The 25792-nt window shown below is 44.0% G+C and overlaps 1 protein-coding gene across 5 annotated transcripts in view; it reads right to left on the minus strand.

Annotated features, from left to right (window-relative positions):
* Nucleotides 1-10833, minus strand: part of chd4a (chromodomain helicase DNA binding protein 4a) — a 37913-nt gene extending 27080 nt beyond the window's left edge. For 3 of the 5 annotated variants that reach the window (XM_039819532.1, XM_039819530.1, XM_039819531.1), the window contains exons 1-6: nucleotides 10337-10397; nucleotides 7113-7222; nucleotides 5916-6161; nucleotides 1948-2066; nucleotides 1014-1279; nucleotides 441-571 (exon numbers count right to left, since the gene is read on the minus strand). In XM_039819532.1, coding sequence (XP_039675466.1) covers nucleotides 441-571; nucleotides 1014-1279; nucleotides 1948-2066; nucleotides 5916-6161; nucleotides 7113-7222; nucleotides 10337-10397 — 933 coding nt within the window. Of the gene's footprint in view, nucleotides 1-440; nucleotides 572-1013; nucleotides 1280-1947; nucleotides 2067-5915; nucleotides 6162-7112; nucleotides 7223-10336; nucleotides 10501-10646 lie in introns of those variants that run through there. The other 2 variants (XM_039819534.1, XM_039819529.1) reach the window with 1 other exon arrangement.
* Nucleotides 10834-25792: the final 14959 nt, after the last annotated feature.

The following is a 25792-nucleotide window of genomic DNA, read 5'->3' on the forward strand; positions in this document are numbered from 1 at the left end:
GTCTTGTATTAAAAAAAATAAATAAAAGAGTTTAGGGCTGCAACTAAAGATACATTTCGTTGTGGATTAATGTGTGGATCATTTCCTTGATTAGTCGTTTTATTGTTGTCTATGAAATGTCAGAAAATGGAGAAAAATGTTGATCGATATTTCCCAAAGATCTTTGAATCTTGTCCTTTATCCACAACTCAAACATAGTCAGTTAACTGTCACAGAGGAGTGAAGAAACCAGCAAATATTCACATTTAAGAAGCTGGAATCAGAGAATTTCAACTTGCGTTTCTTAAAAGATTACTCAAACCGATTACTCCATGTGTTGTTGACAAATAATCGATTCATCGGTGCGGCTCTAAAACGGTAACAACGCATCTCAACTGTATTTAGGCGGACAAGTGTTTATAAGAAGCAAGAGACGGAGAGAGGGAGAGGCGGAACCGTACCGATGAGCGTTTCCGCTTGCTGTTGAAGCCTCCCAGTTTGATTTTGAGAGGAGCCACTTTCTTGGTCTTGGCATTATTCTTCTTGTCTTGGGGTTTAGGCGTAGGTTTTGACTTCTTGCGGGCGTTGGGACCTGCCGACACAAAACAGTAAAAAAGGCAGAGGTCAGTCACGCACAGAGCTGAGAAAAATTTGAATACAAAGATCAGCCGGAAATCAAACTGTGTTGTTCCCATAACAGTGATGGAAATTACCCCAAAACGTCCTCTTCCAGCAGAAAAATGTCTGCTATTCAGGATGGGATATCCCCAAACCAGCTTTGATATTTCAGGTCGTGGAATATCATTTGACAATTCTATGGTTTTTCTTGTGTTCAGCCCAATTTCCCCTGTCCCTGACAGGAAGTCAGAAAGTATTGTGAGACAGACTAACAAGTGGAAGGTTTTGGGACTTTTCACAGAAAATGACAAGTATTGTAAACCTTGTCTTTTAATCGCGGCCTACAAAGCTCTGATTGGTTGGTCGTCTATCCGATTCGTGGGGAAACGACACCCACTGCCTCCTCCCTACTGTACCTTTGCCTTCCTTTGTCTTGGCCTTGCGTAGCGGCGGGGGAGGGGGCAGCTGAGGCTCTACCAGGGCTGGCGGGGCTTCGGGAGCTGGGGCGACCTCCGCTACCATGGTGTCGACCGCCGCCGGTACGTTGGCGGTGGCCAGGGCTGCGTTGGCAGCCGCGGCTCCTCTCAGGGGGTTGTTGGTGCTGAACTCGCGCCACTTGGCGCCCAGAACCATCATCATCTTGGACACGGCGATCTTGGGGTTCTTGGCCGCGATGAGGGGCCTGGAGGGGAGGGGAGAAGCCACATTTAAAAATACAGTCTGGTGAACCAAACAATCGCAGTGGACACATTTTGCCGATTGCAGATTTCGGCAAGCGCAATATTAGCTCCGTTTCACTTCCAAAAACGGTCATAAGAGTATGAAAAAGAACAGCAACTAGTGCAACACAGGATATTTATCTACTAGTCTCGCATTGCCAGACCTTCTGGCTAGTCCACACAACATTCCGGGAAAAAACGTGCTCTGGTTTATTGGCATTTCTTGAAACCAATCACAACCGTCTTGGGCGGTGCCAACTGCCGTACACAGTGACGGTGCCGATGCAAAACAGCCTCGGGAAGGAACTTGCGTGTACGTTCTAAAAGGTTGTTTTAGTCGTGCAACAGAAAACTCAGATTGGACAGATAGTCTAGCTAGCTGTCTGGATTTACCCTGCAGAGATCTGAGGAGCAGTTGACCATAGTCCTCAGAAATCCACCATTGTTCAGAATGCCAACACAAAAGAAAGTGGAAGGTGACCGACATCCGACCATTTATCTCTAGACAAGCCAACGTTCACATTTCTTACACATGTGAACAGTTCTCCGGTACCATTGGCCACTGGTTTTTTGTGAAATACTTTTTTTCCCCCAGCACATTCGGAGCTTAAGTGCAAATGAGTGCGTCTACCTGACGAATTGGCTGAAGGCCTTGTAGTTGGTCAGAGAGCGGTAGTCTTCCTCAGTGAAGAGGTGGTCGATGTCCTCCATGCCCCAGTCGTCCAGCAGCTGCGATGACGACTTTGGCTCCTACGGGGAAACAAACAATAAGCTTTATTAACATCAGAGGGACAAGTGGAAACGTACTAGTTAAGATTAATATAGAACATGACTACAACTGCATGATGCAGATTAAAAAAAAAAAAAAAAGACGCTGTAAATATACGTTGCACGTTTCTCTGTGCTTTTACTAAATCACACCATCAGGTAAAATCATCATCATATGCAGGTAAAACAATGAAAACTGGAGGATTTGGGGATTGTCAAGCCATTGAGTCTTGCCGTTCTTCATCTTAAGAAACAGCAGACCTTAAAAAAAGGTTTATGGGAGCCAGTCATTGGTAAATTAAAACAACTATTTTCTAGATTAATGGATTAGTCGTTTGGTCTATAATGTGTCAAAATGGTGAAAAATGTGGATCCGTGTTTCCCAAAGGCCAAGATCACGTCCTCCGATGTCTCGTTTTGTCCACAACTCAAAAGATATTTGGTTTACGGTCACAGAGGAGAGAAGAAACTACAAAATGTTCACATTTAACAAGCTGGAATCAGAGATTGTTATTCTGTCTGAAAACACTGCACAGCGGCTTTTCTAACAACCACTTTAACTCAGTAAGTGAGGAGTTATCAATACTAACCAGATCAGTTGATTAGGTGACCAGAGTGTGGAGGAGAACCTGGTTTAGCGGACGAGCCCTAACATGTGAAAAGCTGTTACTGCCCATAATTCAATATGCGCTATAGAGACAACATGACTGGTGCCAATTATTGTTATTCACAAACAAACACATTTTACATCAGAAGCGGACCACGTACTGGCTGTGGGACGAACACGTGGGACCCGTTGTGGCTTTCCATTTTGGATCTGGGACAATAAGTCTAAACTGCACAGTTCCCGTGTAGACTTTAAAAAAAAAAAAAAAAAAAAAAAGAAATAGGCAAACGTTATTGCTGTTTTTCACAAAAGCCAAACCATCCACCTCCTACAAAAACACCTTTGTTCCCTCCCTGTGCGTCAGCAACAGCCATTATTTCTACCTCACCATATACAAAATGATTATGACCCAGATATCGGGAGCATGGGCTTTCCACCTGGAATTAATTATCGTTTTGGTTAATTTTGGAAATGATTTTCGTTGAACTCGACCGGACCACATTTGCAGGGTTATGAGGTTTAAAGTGTCTGGTGAAGAGGGCCTAAAATTAGCAACCACACGAATGCAACAAAAATTAATATTTGATAAGTTCCATTTGGATTCACCTGCCACACTTAGTTTCGAAAGATCATTAAATGGCTTGGTGATATAATTACTAATTTAGTGCCAATATGGTGGATTATGTTAGTTTGTCAACAAACTGATGACATTTCTGATAAATGACTTCAATCATTATCACTTATCAAGTAAAAAGCAGGTTTAAGATTTATCGATATTTGCTATAATTACCAGTTACAGGCCTACATGTCCCCTAAACTTTGACCCTATTGTCCAACTTTCACTTCTGACAGTCACTCGTATCAAAGCAACAAAAGGCTGAAACTATTAATTGCATTATATCTAAATCTGCCAGTTATTTTCTTGATTAACGCAACAATTTGGTCTAGAACAACATAGCGAAAAAGCTCAAGATCACATCTTCAAACAGCTCTGTTTTGTCGTCCAAAGAACAAACAATTTCCAGTTTACGAGCACAATAGAAAAAAAAAAAACCCCAGCAAAACCTCACAATTTAGCAGGGGGAAACACAAAATGTTCGGCATCTTTGTTTGGGAAACGACAAACCTCAATATCGGAAACACTAATTACTCGGCTGAGCTGCTAACCTGCTGTTTTTCTCTGTACATTTCATACCGCCCGTAAATATTTTTGGCAAATTAAATACCAATTTCTCGCAGAGCTTTATCCCCGCAAAAGTTTAAAAACGGCCCCGAGCAGGTGAGCAGTAGTTTCAGCCACTACCAGCCTAATGTAAACCGAACCACCGGCCCTTTCGCCAAAAACCTGCTTCCAATTTCTTCGTCCTACAGAACTGGCTGCAGAATGGATCGAGGGCGGCTCTGACAATGAATCAAAAACGTGTTTATCTAACCAAAAGGAAAAGGGTCAAGAGCACAGTGCTGTGCTAGGCGGGGTTGCCATGGTAACAGCAGCAAAACACACACACACACACACACACACACACACACACGGCTGCTGGGCTTCGAGTCCACCAGACATAGCTCTTTGTTTAACCATCTCTGTTTGCTCTTTGTTTGTCAAACCGGACCGACTCCTTCACAGGTACACGGTCGACAGACGCTCATCAAGGAGCAAAGAAACAGAAGTTAGAACACCCCCCCCCCCCCAAAAAAAAATAAGAAAGAAATTGGACTACAGATGCTTAACACGTTCCCCCAAAAGCGTTTACGTAGCACAGTTTCATGTTTGTGTGTGTGTCTTTAAGCGAGGACCATCCCAGCGGTTTGACATGTTCTGGAAGACTTAGGTGCACATTTAGGGGTTTAGGGGTCCTTCCTTTATGAAAATGTGACATTTTTCAAAATTGGAATAAAAAAAATTCACCCATTATTATTACTATATCTGTGTCTAAAACCTTGGAAAACCTAGAGCAGATAAATGAATAACACTCAAAAAGCTTGCAGACAAAACTTCTCAGAAAAAAGTCGCCAGGGGACCAACTACAATCATGAGATCTGAGAAAAGGCTTTTAGTTGGTTTTGATGCTCACATTGATTCGGCTTAGGTGCTGCCCAAAACGGCTCGGGGGCTGCACCTAAGCCTTATGGGGATTGGGAACACCCTGCTTAACATCCCTGCTGATCATTTTGCACGATTATGCTGTGACATTTTTTTCCCCCACCAGTCCAAGAAGCATATTGGGGACATCTCTGCTCCAACATACACTGAAAACTTCCAATCCATCAACATGACGACTGTCTCAACGTGCCATTATCGACATGAGGTAATAAAGTGGAGACCTTTTAATTCAACCCGTGCTAAGTCAAACCACCACACCACAAAAGACCAACCGCCACATCCTACATGTACAAGTGCTGAGTAACAACCGAGAGAAATGAATACTGCTGGTCATATTGACCGGCGGGTCCATCCTCCCTCCCTTCGTGCTTCAGTCAGAACACCGGCCCGAGTGCTCCACCGTGCGCCGACATGTTTACTTCCGAATCATAGTGACCAGATGCTACCAAAGCAGTTTTTAAAAAAAAGTTGCGCGTCCAAAACACGTTCAGCTGGGCTTTTTCCCCTCAAAGAAGCATTATGAAAGTAACAAGAGATTGTCCAACAAATGAGAATTTGGTCGGACAATCGCATGTGGACTAACTAACCGAAAAGAAGCCATTAGCCCAAGAGAAAACATGAATGCTCCCTGCCTAAAAAGGCCAATTTATGCTTCTGCATTATACCAAGGCTGTGGGTACGTACGTAGGTGCGTGGAGATACAGACCCTACCCGTAGCCTGACTCAAAAAAACCTTGCTACACGTCCGCTTGGCCGTGGCTTGGTAGCGTTGCATTGCGTTTCCGGGTTTTCCTTCTCCGCGAAGAACGTGAAATCAAGAAGAGGGTTAACCTTTCCTGCTACAGATTTCTCACCGTGGTCAGAAAGCTAATCCCCGTCACTCTCTCAAACACACCCCGGCCCTGCTATTCTCTTAAAAAGAGATCGACGCACACACCAACGCACAAGTATAAACCTCAGGCCACTTGCGTCGGCTACGGCGAAAGCTCTGCGTGCAGCCTCCGCACAACCATGAATCTCTAAGGTTAAAGCCGTTACCAGTGCAGACGTACGCGTTGAGAAACTTCACTGCAACATGTTATTTTTTTGCCCCTCAAAAACAACCCCGTCTGGCGTTCCTCACCGAAAAGTCGTCGTCATCGTCGTCGTCTTCCTCCTCGGGCTCCGGTTCCTTCTTCTTGGAGCTGCTCCGCTCGGCGCCGGAGCTGCTCCTCTTCTTTTCCTTGCCGCTGCTGGCTCTCTTCTTCTTCTTGCGCCCTGGCGTGTAGTCGCTGCCCTCGCTGTCGGAGCGCTGGGCGAGGCCGCCGCCGTCTTCCGCCTCCTCCACCTTGCCCACGTCCATGACCTCGGGGGAGCTGATGGGAAGCTCCTGGAACAAGCAGAGCAGAGACAGGAGTTAGCAAACTGAGACTATTATGCTCAAGAATAACGGGAACGAGGCAAGGAAGCAGGTCTCTCGCTGAAATACGACTAGATTCTCTTACAAGAGCAAAAAAAAATACTGCAAGATAAAACATTTTTGTAAAAGTTAAGATGGAATATGATATAAATTCCAAAAAGGGAAGACCGAATGTCTGTCAACTTTTAACTTTTAAAGCATTTTCTTTAAATTGCTTTTATCGTACAAGATAATAGTTGCACTTCTGACGCCGTAAAATCCACCGTCCTTTCTAATGGTACAAGTAGAGATAGGCAATAGAAAAGTATTTTACGGAGAATTTAATGAATAGTGGAAGGTGGGAAAAAAAAAAGATGGAAGAAAGCAATAGGTTAGACAGATCTGAGGTGTCTGAGATGTTACAAAAAAAAATTAAAAAATGTAGGCGCAATAAGGAAATAGGAGCGTAATGTATTAAATTTTAGCAAATGAGAGCAGGAAGAGCAGCATTGAGTATTTTACAATCATAAATATCAAATTTGACATCGTTTGCCATTTTGCCTACATGACAAGATAATCAAAATCGGCAGACAGTCACGCTTTAATTGTGTGAAGCTTAACACATCCTAGTTTCTCAACGTCCAAGATGATGTGTTTGAACTTGTTTCGTTAGTCCAAAACCCAATGGTTTCCAGTTTAATGGAAATATAAAAATCTGAAAAAGAGCAGGACATCACTATAGTTTAGGCTGAAAACTGCATTATCTGCCATTTTTGAATGAAAAACTACTTTGATTATCAAAATAGTTGATTATTTTACTGTCGATAGACCAACTCATGAGCTGACTAATCGTTGCAGCTCTAATATCCCTTAGTTTGACAGTGTTAAATGACCCCACACACACACACACACACACACACACACAAATATCTGCGCCCTCACCTCTCTGCGCGACCGCCTCTTGCTGCCCTTGCTCTCTTTGCTCTTCTTGGCCTTCTTCTTCTTCTTCACCTTTGGAGTCTCGTTCTCGGAGATCTCCTCATCCTCGTCATCTGCAAAAATCAGGCCAGCGGAGACATTTCATGGTTGAGGAAGTGTGTGTCAGTGCATTAGGGCGTGTGATACCATTACTGAACAGAGAGCAGTAAAGATAGCATCACTTGTTCACATATCCTGCTGTAAACAAAAACACACACACTGGTGACATTTTGGCTGGCCCGGTTTGTTAACTGAATCAACCAATTTGGCAGGTTTAAAAAAAATAAAAAATTAAAAGAACTTCCTGTCGTTGAGCAGCTTCTCCCACTCGTACCTGGTTTTGATATACGTTTAAAAATCTGTCGTATTGTTTCCATTATGGCTCAATCAAGAGGATTTTCCATTTAAGATTACTGTCATCACTAAATTACGACAGGGATTGATTGATGTGGCCTTTTCGTGTGTGAATTAGAATCATCGGGATGCCACATTTTTCTTTTGCATAGACCAACTAACTCAGTCAGGGAACAAAGTCTGGACTTGAGCAGAATCGTCTAGCCCTCGGTCCACCCCTGCCAGGCTGCAACCACATTCACTTGGTGTCAAATGACATTTAAGTGGTCCATGATTAGATGGCTAGAATGAAAACCCGCAGAGAAACCAGGACTAGTAGGGGGGATAAGATAGTGGTTTGGGTTACTACTCCATTTTACAAGTTTGCCCTTAAGGGGCTGATTCAAAATCAGTTTCGCACCGGTAGTTTAAACTGTAATTTACAACTGATTAGTCATTATAATTTACCACACCCTCCCGCAGGCCGTATGACCGAGAGGATCACAGTCCAGTGTTTGTTTGGCATTGCCTCAGTGGCTCTAAAGTGAAGTGGCATGGCACTCTGAGCCGGTTAATGTAATTGACTACGGTTAAAAGTAAATGGCAAGCAGCCATTAAGGTGCACCTGGCGAGGAAGACGCTTTAATGTGATGAGCTTTTTGGGTCGTATAAAAAAGGAGACAAGCGTGTGTGTGTGTGTGTGTGTGTGTGTAAACTACACAAATATTTTTAAAGAAAATCCAGAGCTCTGTGTTACTCACTGCGAGAGCAGTTTTCTACTGTTTTGTATAGAAACCAGTGCCCCCAGTTTTCCTGGAGCATCTTAATGATTCTAACAGTGGGTGTATGATCAGGAAGCAGGTCCCTGAGCTGTAGACCAGAGACTTGGACTCGAGGCAGTCACAAAATTGAGTATTTGCAACTTGCCTTGGACTTATCTGCTCTATCACACTTGATAGCAACCAAGAAAATCTCTCAAAAGTTTTGACCGAGTTGAATGTCAGAACAACTCCAAAGAAGGGAGGGATGGGACTATATTCTCAGCTGCGCAAAAAAAACACTATCAAGCTATGAAAAGGGAAATGTTCAAATACTGATGTGTGATCTTAATGAAACGGCATATGGAAACCTGAACGACATACAACTGGATTTGCAATTTTCTCATGAAAACGTCTACCTTGAGCGGAAACGAATAACTCGATAAAATCGGTTGTTCAAATCAAAAAAGATTATTAAATTGGCAACCATTTTTATAACGACAATCATTTTCTGGTTCCCATATCTCGGGTGTGAAGTTCTGCCACGTTTCTCTGCTTTATATAATTGTAAAATAAAGATATTTCGGCTTCTGTGCTGTTGGTTGGACAAAACAAACCTCTAAAAAACACATGAATTTGGAGTCTGTCTTTGTTTAAGGGAGCTCACTAAGACAGATTCTTATCAATCACGTTGATATGGCAATAAAGTATTAAATGAATGAAAGTTAGTTGTGACTTTCTGCCTGAGTACATGCGTCTCTCAGTGGTGGAATGTAACTAAGTACATTTACTCTACTTATGTACAATCCATTTTATGCTACTTTGTACTTCTACTTATATACATCTCAGAGGGAAATATTGCACTTTTACTCCACTACATTTATTTGACAGCTCTAGTTACTTTGCAGATATAGAAAATGAATACAAAATATAATAAAACCTGATATATTATTCTTGGTTAAGCTACCCTGCAGTATATAAAGTGATTAAAACCAGCTTTTGACTTGAGTAACATTTTTAATGCAGCATTTTCACTTGTAACAGTGTATGTATTTTTTGTACACTTTTACTTAAGTAAAAGATCTGGAAACCTCTTCCAGCACTGATGCATCGAACTGCCTGTAACGATTTAGCACATATTTTGATCGGTATACGTTCCTGTTAGCATCGTATTTTGTTAATGCAGTATGCACTTGACATGTTTATAAAAAGTCGATGCCATTTAAAGATTGCAATGCAGTTTTTAAATCGATTTTTAGCTCTTAAAGCCAACTTGCAGGACTACTTGTTCTCAATGGTTCCACCGTGTACGCAGCGCGTGCTCGTCAGTATTATACAAACTGTAAACAATGCGATCTTCGACCACACCAGTATGTGTTACTAGTCGTTATTTGAACAGATAAAACGGTAAGGTAGGATGCTAGATATGTTTAGCTATATTGTAATATTTGTACTTTTTCACACACTCAAACCGAAGGCGCCGGCCACGAGGAGTGGAACGCTTCAGAACGTCATCCGCCAGCTTCCAAGCTAACTGGCTGCCTCCATCTTGTCATCGACACGTAAATAATACCGGTAGCAGGCTAACATTAGGCCCCGGGAAATGCCGGTGAGTTGGCGTGACTTCGCGACAACGCAGCTACCATCAGCCATACCGCCTCTGGCTGGGGTTGGGGGCGTAACGTCGTGTATTTTAAGGCGATAAACGGCAGTGCAGTCGCGGGAAAAAAACGAATTTGCTAATGTTGCCGCTGACGTTAGCTACCCGGCAGGCGAGTATTGTTTTCCCCAGGATGGCAAAGGCATTTCCCACCCTATTCGGCCTTTCTCAGCCTCCGATTGGCTCACCCTGACATTCTTACCCTTAAGATTACCAATCCAACCAGAGCAGGCAACGAGTACTAGCCAATCAGAGAACGAGTAGGGCGGGTCATGGCTTCGCCATCCTAGGAAAATGTTTTTGGCACCCGGTAGTTAGCATTGACCTAGCGGAGCGCTTTGCTAACGAAACATGATTGATATGAATGTAAAAAAAATGCTAGCATACAACCAGTGTGAACATTAGCAATTTCAGCTAACAAATGAGCCTCGTCTTACCGTGCATTAACCGGTCCTCGGGGGCTCCATAATCATCTCTGTCGTCCTCGCTTCCAGACATAGCGGACAGCTGAAAACTTTCTATTTAGTTAGCTAACAGTTTAGCTAACTAAATAAAGTTATGTGTTTTTAGGATAATCCAGGGTTCTGACCCAATCTTGAGTCTGTCCCAGGTCGTGGTGTGTAGTAAGATGAGGGCAGGTTTCGACAAGGGAAATAAGAACAAAAAGAAAAAGAAAACGGAAGTGAATATTTAGCACTAAATAACATTCAAAACACAGCACCCGGTAAAAGCTGTGCAAACACTCACCACATGGACGTCTTTGGACAATAAATCCAACTTTATCTAGCTAGCTAATAAGTGGGACAGCTCACAAAGATTAGCGCCCTCACTCACTCCATCTCTGCGTTCAACTGACATGCCATCTTTGCCACAATCGTTAGTTTCCGTGCCATTAGCATGTGAGCTAGCCGAGCATGACCGGCGGCCAGCTTCAGATTTGAGTCAAACTAGAAAGAAACGAGCTGCCAACACACTTAACATCCAATCTTAATATATCTCGTCCGAGGCCATGTCACCCATCTACATTACCCTTTCTTACATTTTTTTTTAAACAATAAAAAAAAAAAACTGAATATTCAAACTTTTCACAGTTCCATACTATTTCCATACATTTCTTATTTGTCTAAATTCATCTTCCTCTTTCTCTCCCTCGCACACTACACACACCCCGCGCGCGCGCACACACACACAAAGAGATCAGGGGGCAGGCATCCCATAATATCCCCCCCCCCTTCACACACACATCTACACACACACTTCAGTTACCCCTCCCCCACTCTGCATAGTTACCTTGCAACGTACAGACCATAATAGTCAATCCACCCCCTCCCTCTCCTACAGTCTCTTCCCCATTCTTCCATGCACCCCCCACCACCACCACCCCACCCCCTCCCTTAGCAACCAGGGTTACCATGGTGACGCTCACCCCCCCTCCCACCCCTGTGTGGCATCCCATAATAGTAATGAGCGCAGTCACTGACATCCCTCAATAAGCATAACTCCAAAAAGAGAGAGATAGGAGAAAGGAGGGGAGAAAAAAAAAAAAAAAAAGGAAAAGCCGTCACATGGCAACTGTGTGTGCCTCATGACTGCTTAACTTGAGTGTGCATGTTTGCATGTATGCGCAGGCACTGTACTGTATATATGAGCCCGGCTGAAACGGGATGCAGATGCAAATGCTGAGCTCCACCTTTAAAAAAAAAAAAAAGCAGCTTAGGGTCACCAAAAAGTGGGGTAACCCCAGTGTAACCCCTCCTTTCTTCTGTATAGGAGCCCGAAATATAAGGATTCTTTATTATATACAATCTTTTCATCAACGTACGTGAAGGTAACAAGGTAGGCTGACTGGGAAGGGGGGAGGGGGGAGGGGAGTCTTATGAGCAGGTCAGCGAGGTTAAAAAGTCAGGTTACATGCACGGGCCCTCCAGGGACCAGGTTATAGGTCAAGCTGTAGTCAAAACCCCCCTCCAATTTCTCCCCTAAAAACAAGTAACAGGGAGCCCAGAAGTACAAGAGCCAAGCCAACAGCTGAGTTAAGCTGTGTGTGTCTGCTCACACACACACACACACACACACACACACACACACACACACAGTGGCTTGCTCCACATGCTGCTTGGAAATGCATTGCAGTCAATGGTGGGAAAAACGTCTGGGTCCTAGACAGTTTTTTCCCACCATTAACTGTAGTACATTTAGACTGTGGAGCGCAACGCGCACAACCGTTTGTGCTCGTTGTAGAAGATAGGCCCCCGAATGACGTTTTGCCACACGAGAAATCAGCAGTGTGCATGTCGGCTAATGGGAAGTTCTATATTTTAGGGGCCTGTGAAGCGTCGGACTGAGTTATGCATTTGTTATTGTAGCACTGCGGGAAGAGTCCGCTCTGCTGATGCTGCTGCTGGAGTCACCCACAAGTGTGCAAGAAAAGCAAATTCAGCAGCCAGAGTACAGTATATAGGCAAAAGTATGTGGACGATAGATAGATATATGTTTATCTTTCTTTTTTATTTGTGCATATCAAAGAAAAAAAAAGAAACAAAGAAATATACAATAACATTGGGTGGCCTCTAGCTCACCCTGTAAGAGCGTTCACCCCATGTTGGCTGAGTCCGGAGTCCTGCAGCGGCGTGGGTTCGAATCCGACCTGCTGCCCTTTGCTGCGTGTCACTGTACAATAAAGGCAAAAGGGAAAAGCCCCCAAAAAGAAATATACAAAAAAATGCAGTGGTGTTTTTTTTTTTACATGTTTGCCACCAATTAACAAAAAATATTTTGAACTAAAGGAAAGAAAGGGGTACTGCCGATAAAAGCAAGGATGAAAAAGAAAGAAAACAAGCAATTATTACATATTTGTAAGTTGAAGTTTAAACAGGTAGCTCAAAGTGACGTCTTGGGCGCCCGGATAGCTCATTTGGTAGAGCAGGCACCCGCATGTAGAGGTCTACTCCTCGACTCAGCAGGCCGCGGGTTTGACCCCTTCCGTGTCTTCAGCTGTCCTGTCAAATAAAGGCCTAAAAATGTAATTTAAATGGTTAAAATATTCAGCCAAAAGTAAGTTAATGGATAAATGGTTGAAACGTTCAGCTTCACTCCAAGTATGATTGCTGTTACACATTTCCACTTTTATATAATGCATGGTGTTATACATTTGGAACATACAGTGGGAACTAATGACGGGCTACGTGAGTTCATCTGACAGGAAAAAGAAGCACAGTGGTTGCCATACCTTTTCCCCAACTGTTTATTCATGACTTTTAGCTTCCTGTTTAAAGATCTGCTCGCTTGCTACCTACCGTAGTTTTCTCACACTCTTACATGCAACACGCAACGTGTTCAGGTTTTACATTTGACTTAATAGTCATTCGGTCATCAGGTCCGCTGCAACTCTCACTTCTTTTACATCAAGACTGAAGACTTTTCTTTTGGATGCCGCCATAATGTGGATATATTCTTCTTTTTCTTTTCTTTTCCTCTTTTTTTTTCTTTTTTTTCAAATTAGTTGAGCTATACGGTCAGTGTAACGCTTATCGGTTCAGTTTTCTAAGCACAAACGGACATTTGGAAAAACTGAAAAATGGGTTCCAATATCAAATTTTTCATTTTTTTTCGCCTTGACAAATTAAAAAATTGGATCTTGAAACTGTTTTTTTTCCAATTTTCCATTTTTATTCAGAGGATCAGAAATTTTGAAAATTACTAAATTGCGTCTGGGCTCCAATGATTCAATACTGCAATGGTATTCTCTCCCTCGTTCCCCCCACACACACACACACACACACACACACACACACACACACACACACACTCGAAACCATCAGTTGCAAGGAACTCTGACCCCAAAGTCTATCAGTTTTTTTTTGTTTGTTTTTTTGGTCCATGTGCAGTTAATGACCTGCATATTCCGCAAAGTAGAGGAAGAGAATACCATTGCAGTATTGAATAATTGGAGCTCAGACGCAATGTTGGAAAAACAGTTTAAAGATCCAATTTTTTTATTTGTCTAGGTGGGGAAAAAAATGAAAAAACTTATATTTGAACCCATTTTTCAGTTTTTCCAAATGTCCGTTTGTGCTTAGAAAATTGAACTGATAATGGTGCGTTCTTTTTGTCTTGTAATCGCGACTAGTAGCTCGAGCGTGACGTCACATCCGTGTCGAAAAACGAATAACCGCGGGTCGTTGCGTTCTTTTTGTCACACGATACTACGAGTCGGAGAAAAGATGGATTTTTGTAACATTTTTAGTAACATTTAGGATTCTATTCACCCAGTTATTGACATATTACACACATATTTCACAGTTTGATACATGAAAATTACGTTTTGATTAACGTTAACGTTAGGCTACTGCTCTGCTTTCTGCTCCAGACTCGGCTTAAAGCCATTGTTGTCATATAGCAACCGAGCGTCTCTAGCCAATTTCAGCTGCACAAGCTACAAAATAACTAATTAGGCGGTATGTAACTCCTAATAAGACTGTAGCGACATGCCTATAGGTAGCAGTATATAGTGCTATGTGTACGACTTCTTCATTTGGTTACAACAAAGACAAAAGTGCTTAAAATTGTAGAAAACCACAATGTTTACTACGTGTGATCCACGACGTAGCCATCTTTGAAAGTGAGCTCGGGGTCCTCTGAGTTCAGACGACTTGACGAGTCGTAAATACGACCTCGGGGGCGTTCTTTTTGCAACTTCCGGGTCGTAACTTCGGAAAACAACTCGTAAAACGACTTCGGTGGACAAAAAGAACGCACCATAAGCGTTACACTGACCCTATACTCTCCCATCTTTCCGTAGAAGTACCCCTGGTTCAGTGGTGTAGTCTAATGTATTGTAGTGGGTATACTGTACTGTATATATACAATATATTGGCCTATATATATGGGCCAGAATCTGCCTTTGGGGAAGGGGGGGGGCATATCATAGCGGGGGGTCTGGGTGTCCTCCCCCAGGGAAGTTTTGAGCATCAGCAACTTCATTTTTGTTGCATTTGGATTACGCTTTAACGCACCCGTTTACGTAGAAAATCCCTTTATTTAGCCTACGCGAAGAAAAAGAACACAGATGACAATTCAAAATATCTCAAAAATATAACAGAACGTACATTGTTGCGTGCCATTGGGCCTTTTTAAATGGGGATATGGAAATCCCGGAGCTTTCTAAAGCCCCTGATCAGTCTCGAGGTCCAAAAAGTGCCTCGGAACACATCGAAGCAACGCCGTCTTCAGAGTCCGTTCTGCTTTGAATTTCCGGAGAAAAAAGACCCACGTGACGCGTTCGTCCAATCAGCTGCCGGTTTTCATTTCTTGGGCAACAATACAGAGTAGCGGCGCCTGCTGCTATGGAGACGTATTGCGTTTCTCATGTGTGTCCCGAGGCAGTTCTTTGGACCTCGGCGACCCGACTCATCATTCCGACTGGCTTTCCTGTCGACGGTCGGCCGCCTGGTTGGTGTGTCTCGGCTATAAAAGAGTTGCGTCCGATTTTGAGAGACTCTAGTCACGCTCATTCCGCTCCCCATTTCCGGGGTTAGCACTCCACCAATCAGATGGGTCATTTGAGTCCGACTGCCGGCAGGGCCCGCCCCCTGCCGATTATACTTGTCAAAATCGGCCAAAATGAACGCCGACGGCCCCTCGGACGGAACACACCGAACAGACTCGAGTCACCGACCTCGCCAGACTGTCCGACGGCCGATCACCGGCTCGGTGCGTCGGGGCCATTGGCGGGTCTACGTGCGTGGCGCCACTGCCCTGGTTGGGTCATCGCTGCCGCGGAACATCAAGGAGAGTATATCTGCTTTGGAGAGAAACTTGCAAGCCAGCAAAGACCACAGCTGGTGGTAATTTCCCAGGGTGAGCGTGCATTAGTCAGTCGTTATGAATGACTTATCGTGCAGAAAAAAGAAGAAAAAAATACCAGTTACTTAAACAGCAGGGAGCATAACGCTTGAAGACAACGGTTCATCATTATTATTATTATATTGAACGTCATCCTATTGTAATTTCACCTGTGTAAAAACTGGGCCATGTTATGCTGGTATGGGACTGTTTCAATCCGTGGATGATTCATGACTCTACTGACAAATTATTCATGGGAGCTTTGTGTTTGCAGCGTCCCGACACTGTGGCTTTTTAACCCTGTTCAGGCTACCCCCCCGCGCCCCCTCCCCAATCGCTCTTGGCTTAAAGGCCTCTCTCCCTCCGGTGTCTCTTCTTACAGTGGAGGTATACAGTCGGCTCTGACTCAGCACACCTTCGTTTTCTTTCCCTTCCGGCCTTTTCTTTTGTCCCGCCGCGCTCTTCCCCTCTCTGCGTGTCCCTCTCGCACCGGCCCGACACAAAGAGCAGACTTAAATAACAACTTCTCTGTCTTTCTTTTCTCTGCATTTCTCTTCCTCTTCCTCTCTCTCTCTCCCCCCCTCCTCCCCCACACTTCTCCTTCTCCTTGACTATGGACACAGTGTTCATGTGTGCATTTGGGGAGGAGGAGGGGTGTGTGTGTGTGGGGGTGTGTGTGTGTGTGTGGGGGGGGAGGATGGGGGGGGGCAACATCCTATAATCACCAATCAGAAGGATACTGGGGGCAGTTGTCATAGAAACCTCGTGCACGGCTCTCTACGCCCCTCCCACCCCACCCCCCACACACAGTCGCAGAATTGCATATCACATAATGATAATAATATCATTTCTGAGGCAAAAAGGAAGAAAAAAAGGAGGAGGAGGGAGGTGTGTGGTGGGTGGGGAGGGGGGGGGGGACTACAGACCATAATAGTGCTCCTGTGCTGCTGGTCGCCATGGAGATTAGTAAAGGGGGGGGAGAGGGGGGGGAGAGGTGGCGGAGGAGGGTTACAGGCGGGGTCAGATTATCATGTAAGTCAAAATGCATACCATAATACTTCTTGACTGCTCCCCGCCCTCCTCTCCTCCCACCCCCGCCACTCCAACCTATCGTGCCCCTACGGTACACGCTCTGAGGCTGCACCGCGGAACAAAGTGCAAATGGATTTGATCAGACTCAACATGTCTGCCACATGAGATAACACAGCAGCGGCTGACAGATGGAGAGAACGAAAAAAATAAATAAATAAATAAAGGGAAACATTAGATTGGGACGTCGGGGTTTGGTCGGGATGTCCCAATACGGCCCAGATGTGCTGGTGGTTCAAATCTTTCCCCGTGACCTTTTCTCCCGTCGTCTTTGTATATTACAAATAGCGCTAAAAGAACTGTGCGTTTCTATAAATCTTGTAGGCAATATTTCGTGCCCTTTTACGAAAGTACAGCTGCAGACACACTGCAGGCAGTCGGGCTGATCAGTCTCCCCGAGTTGGTCAAAAAAAAATTGCCTCGGGAACACACCGAAGCGACGAGACGCAATACGTCTCCATAACACCCGGCGGCGCTGATCTGTAAACCGGCAGCTGATTGGACGAACGCGTGGAATCACGTGGGGTCTGGTTTCTCCGGAGATCCAAAGACAGACCGTCGTGGCGGCTCGTTCGGAATACGATCTCACGTTGTACTAAAATAGTTCACCGAAACGTGTTTGTGAAAACATTTCAAGCGAGAAATAGGCCGCGCAGTGGCTAGGGATGGGCATCGTTTGGATTTTAACGATTCTGATTCCAATTCCGATTCTTCCTTACGATTCCGGTTCTTATCGATTCTCGATTCCGATTCTTTGAGGGGTGGAGTTGAAACGGGTCACATGCTTATTTCACAAATAAGAGGAAAGTTTTATTTTGATTCAAAGGTGGTTTGCAGTTTTACAGGGCTTTTTCAACGTAAAATAAAGCCACACTAGAGCGCTGCTTACTGTGCTCCATGGCTGCAACACAACAAGCACCTGGCCGCTACGGAAACCAAAACTTGCGCATGATAAATTGGAAAGTGATGATCGGATTTGAAACCAAATCCTCCAAACGATTCCAAAACGATTCCAATAAAGAAACGATTCCGATGGAATCGTAATTTTTGAAACGATTCCGATTAGGAATCGGTTCTCGATGCCCAACCCTAGCAGTGGCTGAATCCGTCTTCGTTTTCCGATCGACAAAGGTCACTTTAAAAGATCTTCGCCAGATTCTGAGTAGGATTTAAACGATTCCTAGTTGGAATCGTTTAAAAAAATGGCGATTCCAGTGGAATCGTTTCTTTGTTGGAATCGTTTAGAGGATTTGGTTTCAAATCTGATCGCCGGTTCCCAATTTAAAAAGTTTTGGTTTCCGTAGCGGCCAGGCGCTTGTTGTGTCGCAGCCTTGGAGCACAGTAAGCGGCGCTCTAGTGGGGCTTTGGAAAATGGCAACCCACCATTGAATCAAAATAAAACTTTTCCTCTTATTTGTGAAAACAGGCACGTGACCCGTTTCAACTCCAACTCCCTCAAAGAATCGGAATCGAGAATCCGGAATCGAGAATCGAGAATCGGAATCGAGAATCGAGAATTGAGAATCGAGAATCGAGAATCGGAATCGAGAATCGATAAGAACCGGAATCCAAAGGAAGAATCGGAATCAGAATCGTTAAAATCCAAACGATGCCCAACCCTAATTCTGAGATTAGGGTTTCTGGGTTAGCACTCTACCAATCAGATGGGTCATTTGAGTCCGACTGCCCCCCACCGATTATACACGTCAAATCGGCCAAAATGAAGGCCGACGGCCCCTCCGACGGACGACGGCACGGAACACACCGAACAGACTCGAGTCACCAACCTCGCCAGACTGTCCCACGGCCGATCACCGGCTTTACAACAAACTAGAAGGACGCTCAAATTTTGGGTCAAAATTGAAACTTTTCCGACGTCTTTTTGGACACTTTCGTTGCTTTTCCACCGATGTTGTTGTCACTTTTTTCCCCCAACGTTTTTTTCTGCACCTTTTGACGTTTTTGTGTGTTTTTTTCAACGTTTCTTTTATTTAAAAGAAAATTAAAATGCTATGAAATTGAATAAAACGGGTGAAGAGCGTTGTAGGGAGCCATCCACGTTATTTCTTTTGAAAATCTGGTTGAAAAACCCCCCAAATGTCTGATAAAGAAACTTTTTGAAAACGGGTCAAATTTGACCCGAGGACCTCAGGAGGGTTAAATAGCTCACGTTACTGTATTGTGTGAACAGTTATCTTCATGTAATATCATATGTGACCTTTTGCTTTTGCGGGGGTGCAAATGTTACCACCAAAACAACTTCCTTCCCCGAGACGTTTTAGCAGAGCCACCGTCGCCGCGTCCGGAGCTTAGCGACGGGGCAAGAGGATTGTGATTGGTTTAAAGAAAGACAAACAACCCAAAGCAGGTTTTTTTTTTCCTCCTATCCCAGAATGTATGCGTGGACTCGCCGGACCTTCTTCCGCAGCGTCGTGGCGATAACTCTGGCAATGCGAGACTACAGGAGATCACTGAAGTTATTAAGATTAATCTTCTGTGGCGGACTGGCCATTCATGAAGAAAAAAAAAAAGCGCACTGCAGCTAAAAACGCCAAACATTTACTGATTCCAGCTTTTCAAATGTTAGGATTTGCTGCGTCTCCCTTGTTTTATAGAATCATAAACTCCATATCTTGTGATTAAATCTTCAGGCATTTTGTTGCATAATTGCACAGAGATGGAAATTTCCCAACTGACCAGTCTTTTGTAATACTTTGGTGTCACGGCTCGAGCACCCTCCTAGTCTCAGTTCAGACAAACCGGGCCCAAAGCCAAAATCCAGTTGCGACAAAGGCAACGTCTGTAACAGTGATTTCTCACCCAGTTTTTCGTGCAGGTTTGAATCGATGCCGATCAAGCTTCCGTATCAGGTTATGTAAAAAAAAACTCCCTAATGTATATCTGAATTGGTTGAACTGCGAATGTGAACGTGACGAATTTCAAGAGAGGCTGACATTTCTCTCAGCACAAAAACCACGACGCACAATCGGCCGTAGTTTGGGACAGCAAACAAGACAAACCGCCGCACGTAAACACGTCCGCGGCTCCATCGCTCGCCTCAATAATTTACATTACAGGGGACAGGGGGTGGATTGTGCTCAGTGTGCTGCTCAGATAGTTTCCCCCCAGTGAAGTTTTTTTAGACTAAATTCCCAGCTGCCACTCTGCCTCTGTGTCTTTGTGTCTTTGTGTCTTTGTGTCTTTGTGTCTTTCTGCCTCGTCTCTCTCTCGGGTCTCGCAACCTTCTCGTATGTGACTCACTCTGCACCTGAAGATAGATACAGTTTCATACATCACAGTCTGTGCACGTCGGGCTGTGATGTCGACACGCACGCGCGCACGCACGCACGCACGCGCACACACACACACACACACTGGGGGAGTGATGGGAAGGGAGGTGGTGGGGAGGGTGAAAGCCACCGCACACAAAAACAGGCCTAGGCCAGACCATAATACTCTTCCCCCGCTCTTACTTCACCGCCCCTCCCCTCCCCCGCCTGACAACACAGACATCCCATAATATGCATCCCCCCCCCCTTCCACCCCCCAACAACCCCCTCCTCCTTTCTTCACTGCTTGGCCTGCTACTCCATAATAATCACACTGCTCATTTGCCTCCTCTCTCTCTCTCTCTCTCTCTCTCTCTCTCTCTGTCTGTCCCTCCCTCTCTCTCTCTCAGCCCCCACTCCTCCCTCCACCACCGCCGCCGCCGTCATCATCATTTCCTGTCTTATAGGTTCCTGAGAGTACAGTATGTCTCTCCAAACAGCAGCCACTTAAAGAGGCTCAAAATACCCAGCCTTCCTATCTGTGACGTCGCCGTCGCACTTTGTCAACCCGGGGTTCCTCTTTCTCTCTCTCTCTCTTTCTCTCTTTTTGTCTTTTCTTCTCGCTCTCTCACATCCACACAGTAGCACAGATCATCAGATACTAATAGCTATTAGATACAGCCCTTTTTATTCAGTCGGATCCACAGAAGGAAGAAATATTCTTTTTGGTGGCTTGATTTATTGCAAAATCAAACCAGACATAAGATCCACCAGACGAGGTCGGGACCTCCCCCCCCAGGGATCCCAGGATAATGAAAGAAAAAAAAAAAATTCTGTGACAGAAAATTTGATATCTAGCAAATTACTGGATATTGGCACATTCTCCAGCTTTTTAAATTCCTTCTACTACTGCTGCTGACGTAAACTGAGAAGGAAATCTTTACAATCTTTCACCGAAAGAACCAAGCAGGCCTGCCTTGTTGCACGATCCAAACTTTCTCCGAAACTAGCCATCTTCAGCGTGTTTGTTGTCGTTTAGCGACGTAGCGAACAGAGTTGGACAAGGGCAACGCACATCGACGATAATAATCCTGGACATGAACTGTTGTTGATCCAGACTGCCATGCCTCTAACATTAATTCCTAGAAAAGAACAAATTTTAGGAAATAAATCTCACGCGATGCCATCCCGAGAGCCCAGCAGAAGTTTCTTTTTGTTGTTGTAGCCAACTGATCCAGAGCCTGTTGATTAAGTCCCGGGCACGGCCCTGGTTACAAAATGGGTGACCGCTTGGCTACCAATGTGTCCGCGATCGTTGGCACAACCGTATATAAAGAACAGAACCTTTGCTTTGGAGAAAGCAGATCTATATTTCTCATAAGACCAAATTCAATTAGTAAAAGCTCCACATTTTCCAATGAACTCCAAATGTGTGTTGTGTGAACTCAGGCACAGATAACGAGCTGCGATCTCTATTTTCAGTGTGGTTTTTTTGAGGCTTTTTTATTACTGTCTTTATACACCTGCAGAGACAGACGTGCAAAAAGTCCTCCATCGCACATAATCTTTCTGGAAACATTTCCACTCGATATTAAATCACAATCTTAATCACAACTGCACGTGTGTCCTTAGGGTGCAGTCGCCGTGATTTGAGCATGTGTGTTTGCAGCTGCATTAAAATGTCAAAGTCACGGTGCAAGGACGTATGGAGCTGCACATACTGATCACTGAAGAAATCAATAGCAGAGTGGCTGTTTTTTCTTCTACTGTAGGTGTGGAGCAGTGACGCTGTGCAGCAGCTGAGGGAGAAGCCAGAGTCTCGATCTGCAAGTTATTTAGTTATATTTTTACACAGTTTCAGCCAAACTGGATGTTAGCTTGTCACAGCTTTCTATCATCATCCAATATGCTGTGATTTATAGCAGGCTGAACAATTCGTGCATATAGCTATGAAAAGTAATGTCATTCGTATGAATTCCACACGTTGACTGCTGCTCTTTCCAGGCCGGGAAGAGGAGTTTGCTTCCCTGGGAAAACTAAAGACTTAAACCCAGGAAACGCATGTTCGTTCCCTGGGAGAGTTTTAATCCAAACCACAGTTTCTTTATTTTTAGATTATTTTAGGCCTTTTTTTGTATAGGACAGTTGAAGACATGAAGGGGGAGAAAGAGGGTGAATGACATGCAGCAAAGGTCCACAGGTCAGAGTCAAACCCGCGGCCGCTGCGTTGATTAGTGAACCTCTATATATGAGCACACACTCTAAAAGGTGAGCTACCCAGGCGCACCAAACCACGATTTCTTTTCCTAAACTTAACTAGTCGTTTTGGTACCTAAACTTCAAGTGACTATATGTCATTTTTGAATGTTTCTGAAACTGTGTCATTTTTCATCTGATGATCATAAATGACCTGTAACAGGAAATGAGACTAACAGTGAAAAGAACGCTGTTTTTATATAGTTTTTATTAATGCCTTTGCCCGGGTCTGATTTTTCCAGCGAAGTCACAAAATGATTTACAGGAGGTAGACGGCGCTACAGAGCACACAATCTGATGGGTCACAGATTTGATAGTACATATCCTTGACGTACCACTTCTGGGATTGCTCCGTTGCCGCCAAATGATTTCACTCATTTAGGCCGGATATCCTTTGCCTTGGGCTTCCTTTGCGTTGGCATTTTAAGCTCCCGTCGATTTCTGAGGACTATGGTTAACTGCTCCTCAGATCTCTGCAGGGTAAATCCACACAGCTAGCTAGACTATCTGTCCAATCTGAGTTTTCTGTTGAATGACTAAAACACACACGTTCCACCAAAACAAGTTCCTTCCCGAGGCTACCTTGCCGAGGCACCGTGAATCCGTACGCTGCTTAGCGCCGCCAAAGACTGGTGTCTTGTGTGTGAAGACTTGTGATTGGTTTAAAGTAATGCCAATAAAACATAAGAGCACGTTTTTCTCACATCCTGGAATGCTGTGTGGACTAGCCAGACCCTCCTCCGCAGCGCTGTGGAGGAAGGTCTGGCGATGCGAGACTACAGACATTTCATTGGAACACCGGAAAAGCCTGTGTTAGTGTGGATCCAAAATTTATAAAAGTAATTGTGGGCACAAACGTTTTTGCCTGAAGAAGGTCCAGCAGGGTCGAAACGTTGCATTTATATTAAATATGGGAGTTTAAAGCAGTGTTGTGGACATTACATTTTTTTCACTTAGTGTGTATCCAGCCAGGTAAAAGGTAGCAGTAGATTTCTTTATATAGGCCTAATTGTATTCTAATTTTATTTTAGAAGTTATCTGAGTAAGTTATGGTTGATTCTCGGGCAAGAACATCACAGAAAAAAAGGAAATTAAACGAAGAACTAAAAGCTAAAAGGGAAAGGGAAAGACGACGGGCGAAACCGAGTCAATCTCGGTCGGGCTTTCAACAGATGGAGACAATTACGGGATTGTAAATGACTCAAAACCGTCCCCGAATTGACACTCGGGTATGTAATATGTATATTTCATTCATAAAATAACTTTACAATGCGCGATGTGGTTGTACGTCAGTAGCCGACATTAAATTATGCCCCCCTTCCATTTAGCGCGGAGGTTTAATTCCTTTTAGTCCGTGTTTGTGTTGGCCTACTATTTTCTTGTCCTTGTCCCCCTGTAACATTACTTGTGTAAAGTGTCCGTGGGTTTCATGAAATGCGCTGTATAAAAAGCTATTATTATGTTTGTTGCTACAACAATCTCTTAATGCTTTGGCCCGGATTAGCTCACAATACATCCAGGCTAAGTATGCGACGCTTGAAATGCAATGATGCATGTGTAACTTATTCTCTTATTGTAAATGAATGATTTTCTGTCTGAGCAAAAGAAAAGGGCTTTACGGCAGCAGGTGTGCTAACAACACTAGCGCTTTTGTCCAAAGCGGCCGCTAGAATCAACACAAACTGAAAGTTACTTATAGCCACTTTAACTGTCGTCGCCGCATGGCGCTTACTTTTTGTCGGCTAAACTCAACAACCGACTGCTGCTGATACGAGGGACAGCTCGCGGAGCCCCGTAGCTGGCGTCACGTGACCAACCGGCGGTCGACTAATTTCATAAGATATCATAAGAATTGGTGTGCATACATCAAAGTACGAACCCGTTCATGAGAATGGGTTGTAAACAGCTTGTCAGCTCAGTACATTGTACTGAGCTGGATATCGTATATAATGTCATTCAGGGATCTTCTTGTACGTTTACTCAAGTATTGAACGTAAAGGACAAATCCGGCGCAAAATGGGGTTAATAACACGTGTACCGAGTCGACCGTTTTCATGCTAATCGAATGTGACCAGTTTTAGCGCAAACCGCTAATTAGCTTATAACGCTAGTTCGTCGTTCGACTGATTGTTTTCCCAAGATGGCGCCCACATGTATACGTGAACGGTTCTGTCTTTCTAAACTATCTTTTTAATAAACTGTCTGTACACTTACAAAGTTCTCAATGCTTCGGTTTACATGTAGGGACCCTCATTATGCTACCGTGGAAGTGTGGTGCTGTTTTGAGTCTTGTTAGTGGTGTAGAAATAGAGATTTCTTTTTACTTTACCCGACGACTAGCGTTATAAGCTAATTAGCGGTTTGCGCTAAAATTGGTCACATTCGATTAGCATGAAAACATATCCCAGAGAACGGTCGACTCGGTACACGTGTTATTAACGTCTAGGTTCATTTTGCACCGGAGTGTACAAATTACAAATTTGAGTCTTTTCTTTTCATGCTACTTTCTGCTTCTACTCCACAACATTTCAGAGGGAAAATTAAAAGTGAAATTATTGATTAGTTTCAATGAATTTTTGGGTGTTCATCTGATCGTAACTTTTAGTCAAAATAATTTTAATTCTGCTTTTTTAACACAAAAATTACACAGAATCGGGTGATAATTTATACTTTATGCGTTATAAACAGGCAAAACACAATACTGCACAAGGGTTAACTGAAACATTATAGTCCTGCAGAAAAAAATGTTTTGGTCACTTTTAGTTATAATCCCAAACATAAACCCATATGAACTCAAATCCAAACCATACACATACGTCCCCAATCACAGTCGTTGTGTTTCATGGAAGTGAAAGGTCCTAAACATGCAAAATCACAGGTATGGTCCATTAAAGGGCATCTTAAACCCGAAGTTACAGGAAGTGATGTCTTTAGGTGTTTCTAGTTCTAGTTTTTGCTCTCTTTAAGTTTTGTGTTGCCATGATCGCGCCACTAATCGTGTCTCCTCTTGGACCAAACGTGACGAGTAAATACGACAACAAACTCCTCGTCAGAACTCTTCAACGCAACGCGTATACAGTAGAAATACACGCTGAATAACTGGTTAATGAAGAGATGAGGATGTGAACGGAAACTTTGGAATTCCACCTTAAAGGCCTGCATGCATGCATCCACCAGCCGCCATTTTATCTTACCCTCTTACCTTCTCAAAAACACATGCATGCACTCGCTCACTTTCTCTCATGCACACATTAAGTGCTCGCACGTCCGCACAGACAGACACGCACACCCAACCCCCACCCAATCCTCTCCTCGACATGCAAACACACACACACACACACACACACACACACACACACACACACACACACACACACACACACACACACACACCCTTTTCCCTGCTAAACCCCCCCCTCCTTCCTCAACACACAC

Source organism: Perca fluviatilis, chromosome 13, assembly GCF_010015445.1.
Source record: "Perca fluviatilis chromosome 13, GENO_Pfluv_1.0, whole genome shotgun sequence".
In the NCBI taxonomy this organism is placed as follows: Eukaryota; Metazoa; Chordata; class Actinopteri; order Perciformes; family Percidae; genus Perca; species Perca fluviatilis.